This window comes from Populus alba, chromosome 17 (assembly GCF_005239225.2).
Source record: "Populus alba chromosome 17, ASM523922v2, whole genome shotgun sequence".
Classification (NCBI taxonomy): Eukaryota; Viridiplantae; Streptophyta; class Magnoliopsida; order Malpighiales; family Salicaceae; genus Populus; species Populus alba.
The window spans coordinates 16360716-16367717 of NC_133300.1; the positions used below are offsets into that span (position 1 = coordinate 16360716).

At 34.9% G+C, this 7002-nt stretch overlaps 2 protein-coding genes across 2 annotated transcripts; both read right to left on the minus strand.

Annotated features, from left to right (window-relative positions):
* Positions 1–527: 527 nt before the first annotated feature.
* Positions 528–1117, minus strand: LOC118030141 (biogenesis of lysosome-related organelles complex 1 subunit 2). The gene is made up of 2 exons (XM_035034140.2): positions 958–1117; positions 528–884 (listed from the first exon to the last, which is right to left on the minus strand). The coding sequence occupies exons 1-2, from the start codon at positions 1066–1068 to the stop codon at positions 606–608; spliced, it is 390 nt and encodes a 129-aa protein (XP_034890031.2). The 5' UTR covers positions 1069–1117; the 3' UTR covers positions 528–605.
* A 1706-nt stretch (positions 1118–2823) lies between these two features.
* LOC118030120 (amino acid transporter AVT6A) lies at positions 2824–7002 on the minus strand. Its single transcript, XM_035034116.2, has 6 exons — positions 6417–7002; positions 5791–6311; positions 5421–5573; positions 4591–4794; positions 3695–4160; positions 2824–3278 (listed from the first exon to the last, which is right to left on the minus strand). Exons 2-6 carry the CDS (start codon positions 6209–6211, stop codon positions 3140–3142), a joined length of 1383 nt encoding a protein of 460 aa, XP_034890007.1. The 5' UTR covers positions 6212–6311; positions 6417–7002; the 3' UTR covers positions 2824–3139.

The following is a 7002-nucleotide window of genomic DNA, read 5'->3' on the forward strand; positions in this document are numbered from 1 at the left end:
CAATAAATAAATAAAATAGATTCCCCATGTGTGATTAGCAACTCCCAATGGAAGTGATTCTAGCATCTGTCCTCCTAAATCCTCATATTCCCTGTTACGTCCCTTGCTTCGGTTAAGAAAGTCGGGCTCGTAAAAAAAACTCTCATCTAGCAGGTTGTTCCAGCCTCGTGGAACAGCATGGATATGCAGCAACATCCTTGTTTATTTCACCCTATGTCAATGCCACTGTACAGTTTCTTTGTTTCAATTTCCTACCTGTAAACACAAGCAACTTCTAGCTTCGAGTCTACGTATAACGTTGTCTAGCTGAGCAGGAATTGCAAGCTATGGGTTTTTCCAAGTTCTCAGGTGAACATAGTATTTGATCCTCGGAACTGGAAGGCCAGAAGTTTAAGCCCCGTAGAGGGACCATCAAGGGCAGCTAAATCTTCCTTGGAATGTGGCTTTTCTCTTACTTGCAGACGACAAACAAGTGGATTTATGTCTGTCACAAGGAAAATAAATGTATTGCTGATTGAAACCAGAGAGAACGAAACTTTCCCAATTATTCTCAAAAAAGTTGAATTTACCCAAATCAGTACAAACAAACAACACCCAATATTTAGTTAAGTAGGAGGAGGATGCTGCTGTTGTTGATACACAAATTTAACTTTAGATTCCAACAACGAAACATACTTGTCAAGAACTGAAATAACAGCTTCAAATTCAGTAACTTGTTTCTCGATCTCCTCAATTTGATGCACATACTCCTCAAAATTACCACTCTTGCCCTTCAATTTCTCCACATATACCCTTAGCCCAGATGCCACATCACCGAACCCTTTGTACTCTTCACTCACTCTTACATTCATCTTCTCCAGTAGCTCCAACTGATTGCTTGTCCCCTAATAAAAAACCAAAAGCCACGTAAATTAATTGGAATTAAACATGGGGAAATGGGTTTTCTTGTTTTGATACCTGGAGTTCAGATTTGACCATGTTTGATACGCTAGTGAAGAGATCGTTGAGCGAATCCGCGAGGTTGTCTTGCTGTTGCATCCCTGCTTCTTTCTCATTTGGACACGCCATGGCTCGGTACAGGGACGCCGATTTGATTAGTACTGGCTGGGCTTTCTTTCCTATTAAAGTGCATCCGGTACCTGTATAATTCTAATTATGTTAATCTGGTCCCTGTACTTTTTTATCTTACATTAAGGGATTAAGGAGGTGTTTAACATTGAGTTTTATTCTGCTTTTTGTTTAAATTTGAAATTTTTTATTTAAATTAATTTTTTTTAGTATTTTTAAATTATTTTGATATGCTGATATCAAAAGTAAATCTTGAAAAATAAAAAAATTATTATTTTAATATATTTTCAAGTAAAAAACACTTTAAAAAATTATTATTATTTAATTTTCAAATATTTTCCAGTCATTATCTTAGTGTAACTTCAAACACGCCCTAATATATACATCAAATATTATGCTTGTTTGTTAAAAAAAAAAATCTTTGTTTTCTATCTTCAACTTGTTCAAGAATTAAAAAAAAATCATGATTTTCATTTACTTTTTAATTAATAATACATTTTTCAATATCAATACAGTACATGAATAATACTAACCTTATCGAATATTCTTCCTAAAAATTCCTAAAAAATTTCAATAATTGGATTTATAAGATTTGCTATTAAGATTCACAGCAAATGTAGGAAGAAACTTTATGTAAGGTTATTTACTCACAATATATTAACCAAAAAAGATTTTCTAAAATAATTTCTTACTTTTTTTTATTTTCTATCCCTCTAAATAAATATTGTATAACATAAAAAATAATACAAAATTTTCTGAAAAAAAAATCTGCAACTGTGTCTATTTTACACATTGAAATGGATATAGCTTAAATGCCTCTTAAATAAATAAATACTAAATTTCATATTCTACCGGTACTCAAGCACAAATACACCTCCATCCATAGCACCATCGCCATGATCACCACCACAACTCTCTTCTCCATGTCTCTCTCTTTTTTTGAAGTGTTCTTCAACTTTGTATGTCACCAACAACCAAAACCCTAGTTGGAATTCAAGCAAAAATTTCAAGATCGTACAATGTAACTATGTTGTTGGTCGTTCTTCATGTGAGTTATGGAAGTCTAATTATAGTAAGAAGGTAGCAACGGAGAAACTGAAAAACCAGACCCTAAATTCAGTGGCAGGACCATCAAGGACACCATCAAAGCTTCTAAAAGTTTCAATAGTACTGAGTCAGTGCATCTTCTATGGGGCTGTGATTGATTTAAGTTGATATATATATATATATCAACGAACAAGTTCGAGAGCCATCAAAACTTAGCAAACTGATCTTGAATATTATTTTCGAGGTCAATATGAAACTTAGCTCGAGTCTCAATTCTAAACAATCAAAATACCTACTCGATCAACTTAAATCATATATATATATCAAATCTTAGGGATTCTTTAAGTAGATCCACTCATTCAACACATGACATTCTCATTCAATGTAGGAGGTTTTTTTAAAAGTAGTTTCAGAATGAAATGTTGAGTAAAATTGCTTATATCAATTCATAGTAGCCTTGATTTTATAGCTTAAAAAACTCTTGGTGTATTTTTTTATATCCTTTTAATTATCTCGTATAAAGCAGATAATATAGTATTGTAAGAATAATACATGAAGTTCCTTAATTGCTGAAGCACTAAGCCTCATTGTGAAGAATTTGGCACAAATAGCATGAGTTTACGTTCCCTAAAATTTTTACAGCTGGAGCTAAAAGACTCGACAGGAAGCTATAACTAGTTAGTCTACCATGGCCAAAATACTCAAGGATGAAAGCAAAAACAAAATCATATATATCATGAATCTTTATTTTTATAGTTTCATTTTCATCAACAAAGCAAATTCAAGCACAAAGCAGCAAACTAATGCACATACTAGGAGGTCCAAAAGGATAGATCTCACACTCCTTCAGCAAATTGATTTTATACATCGATTCAGTGTTCTTATTGAAGTTCTATTTGCATATTGTCGAGGGACTTGCATTTTCCAACTTGAGACCAAAAAGGATTCTTCTGCCACCAGGCCTCTTGCACTGGAAAAATGGCCGCATCTGAGTCCATTCGCCAACTTTGAGCAGCTAGGCAGATCATTCACTATGCGATGGATTCCTCTTGATCAAGGCATAGGCATCACTATATATGGCCACCGCATTGGAGAAGACAGCAAGCACAATCATAAAAATACATAAGATCTTGTCTCTCTTTGTTGCTATATTGTGGCGATCCCTGAGGCAAAACAATAGAATAAATAAATTGGTTAGGCAGTATTCCAAGATTACAAGACAATGATCGAACTCGATAGAAATCAAACAATAATAGGAAAATATATTCTTGTTCTGCCACAGCTACTCAATGTCCTTATTCAAAAGATTATGTAAGCATTCAGTGTCACAGATTGTCCAACAGTCTATTTTATTTCACAGGAAATCACCGGCTAGCAAGTTAAATCTTTCTTCATAATTTTTATGACCTATCGTAATCACTTATAGAAAAAAGTTATTGATCAAATCAACTGTCAATATTTATCCTGAATGGGATATCTACAAACAACAACATATAAATTATAACAACACATTAAAAGAAACAAATTATGAAAAGAAAAGGATAATAGCTGAAATTTCAAATGCCAGTGAAGAACTCACCTGAGAGTAATGGAAGCTGGAAAAATGAAACCAAGGCAAACTGCAGCAGTTGCTCCAGTGAATTGGAAAGCGTCCCAGATGCTTGGAATGAAATTTGCACCCAAGAAGATTATAGTGATAAGCCCAATGGTGAGTAATGCAAATCTCGTGTTCGCCTGATGAAAAGGCCGTGCTGAAGGAAAGAGCAGGCCATCCAAGTTGAGCCGTAATGGAAAGAAGACAATTGGAAACACTAGCATAAGATGAGCAGCATAACTAACACGAACAGCATCATTAAGCAGAGAACTGTAGGGAATGCCGAGGTCCATATCAAAGTTGGCAAGCACATCATCAAGAGTTGCATCACCAAATAGAAGGAACCCAAAGATGCTTGTCATTATGTACACAGTCGAGCATAAAGCAAGTGCTGTTCGCACAACTGGTTTTATCTGAGTAGAGTCTTCAAGTTCATTATCTATGCTGTGAACTGGAAATGACCCACTCAAAGATCAGTACTTTAATCACTGGTTTAAATTCAGGTCAGTTTACAGATCTAAACCCAATCATAAGGACAGATATTACCAAATTTAATTACAGTAATGTAGGTAAACTAAAAAGGTTATTGAATAGAATTATGAGGGAAAATGCTCAGTTCATGAGCAGACAAACAATCTGATTATTACAAGATATCACTCAGAATTTCAGACTATATGGGAAAATTTTTAATATGCTGCTTAAAATAGAGAATACATGTATCTTCAACCTTTTTTCTTTTTTTTTTTGGAGGTTGTTGCTAGCAGTTACTAAGAGTGTTGCTACTCCCCAAATATTCATCAACCTAAATCCCATTTTTATCGATCACCAATTCTAAGAAGACAGGATTAAAAAACTTTAAGTTAGAGATAAATAATGCATACCATTGTAATGGCAGATAAATGCAGTGACAAGAACAGGGACTGTGGTGAAGAGTTTCCAGAAGGATGTCATATCTGTAACATCGGGCATCAATCTGGGCATTGCTATACTTCCATTTATCAACTTGACAATTGTGATCCCCACAGTGATGACAAGAAATACAACTGCTAGAGCGACTGACAAGGCAGATGTATAACTTAAAGAATCTGCAAAGATAAATGGCACAATCATTCTCCATAATGAAGAAACAAATATTAAGGGAAAAACAATGATGCAATTACTTGTACAAGCAACTAAATGTTAATATGGGATAAAATTGTGCTGGAAAAGATATAATTTTCAGATTCCACACAACAAAGCAAGCAAAATAGCAGAAAAGGTCAATGAATAACATATGCTATATGGAAGTTTAAAGCATCCATATCAAGCATAGTTTACAAGTCAAAGAACAAAAGGCTAGAACGAAAAATATTAATCCTAACCCTTCCAACATGAAAAGAAACTTAAAAGGAGGAAAGGCATGTATAATCCATTTTACAATTTATGCTCTTCCTGTAGCTCCTTGTACATTGAATGTTTCCAGTAAATAATTGCTCTTTCACTAATAAGAGGAGGAAAAAGGGAACTACTAGTAAAGAATGCCATCAGACCACTCTAAATCACCAGAATCTGTTCAAAGTGCCAAAAGTAAGTAGATGTAACCCATTGTTCAGCGTCAAAAATTGCTATATCATTTTTTTTCCTTTGGAGTTGATGAAGATGCACACGACTAAAAAAAGGGAGAAAGCAGCTAACACATTAACTCTTTCTGACCAAGTACATGACAACTTACCAATTCGCTTAAAGCAAGCCAGTGGAGAAAATATAAAAAGTGTTGTGATAAGAAGAACAAAGGCACGGGCGTTCCACCAGTGTTCTCCAAACCACCCTTCAAGCACACCTGTATGGTGAGCTCCACTTGAAGATGTTCCAGACAGCACGTCACCTTCAGTTAAGCAAACACAAAACAAATTTCAGGCCTTACAACTAAAATTCAGCATGATCCAAGTGGAACAAACATAAGAACCACAAAAACATAAACAAAACAAAACAAAAAAAGATCCACTAACTATATATAACTTCACGAGAACATATAGGCAGTTATTGAGAAAATAGAAATATAGCAACAATTTAACGACAAAAATGATGGAAAGTGCCCATACCAATAATAATCATGTACACAATGAGTACACCAATGTTATTGACTAAAACAGCAGCTTGCAAAAGAATCCTTCCAGTCTTTCCAAAAGCATCCCCCATGAGTCCTCCATAAGAAGCAGACTTCCCTGCCCTGCTAAACCTCAGCAACAATTCAATAGAAGCCTCTGTCAAGAAAGCCATAAAGATGATCATGGCGACCCCGAGAACCAGGCCTAAAACTTTCATGGTTGCCGGCAATGCCATGATTCCAGCACCAACTATTGTTGTCGATAAATTAAACACCGCCCCAGTAAAGGAAGCTCCATTAAACTCATCAAAACCAGCATCCTCTTGCCTTTTAGGCAATAAAGGAGCATTCTCATCAACTGGCTTGGTCCTCCTTGATTTCCTCTCCTTCTTTGGAGGAATATTTCCAATTGTCATCTTTCTATTCTCTTAAAATAATTTCTCCAAACACAATTTAAAACTTTATACAAAATCTACAAAGCAGCTCAGCCTCCAAGTATATCTACTGCAAAGATATCTGTGACAATAAAAAAAAGAAGAAAAAAACCCAAATCAGCTTCAAAACTGTACAATAAGCTTGAATATCAAATTCAAGTAATTAGCCAACTCAAAGAATCCTGACCTGTGTGCTTCTGTAGAACCAGAGTTGGAACTCAGTGCTTTGGATTCCAAATGAGCTTATCAAGAACAACTATAAAACCCAATCGTCCCCAACAGTAAATTTTGCAAATCCCAGTTATAATTATCTTTCAAAAAGAGATTTTATCCCCCTTGAATGCACAGAATCAGCTACAAAACCAACCCAGATAACAAAAGCTCAACCTTTTTACACTACAAAGACAGCAAAATATTCACAATCATCAAAGCTATGATCTTTGTTATCAAAACAAAAACCCCAGATGGCCAAATCTTTAAATTCACCAAATACAACCACTAAAACAATCAATTTCCAGAGATGAAACAACAACTATTGAAGACCTGGAGGAAAGAAAATCAAGATTTAGAGCTTTAAAAGACAAGAATTTGACAGAACCACGGGAACCAAATGTAAGAAGATAAAAAGTAGTGGTGTTTATTATACAGAGAGAGGGAGAGATGTCAAATGATTGATGTCTTGGCTTGGATCTATAAAAGAAAGAATCAATCAATCAAAAGAAAGATAGAAAAAAAGAAAGGGAAAGAGAGCCACACACGCAATCGCCAAAAAA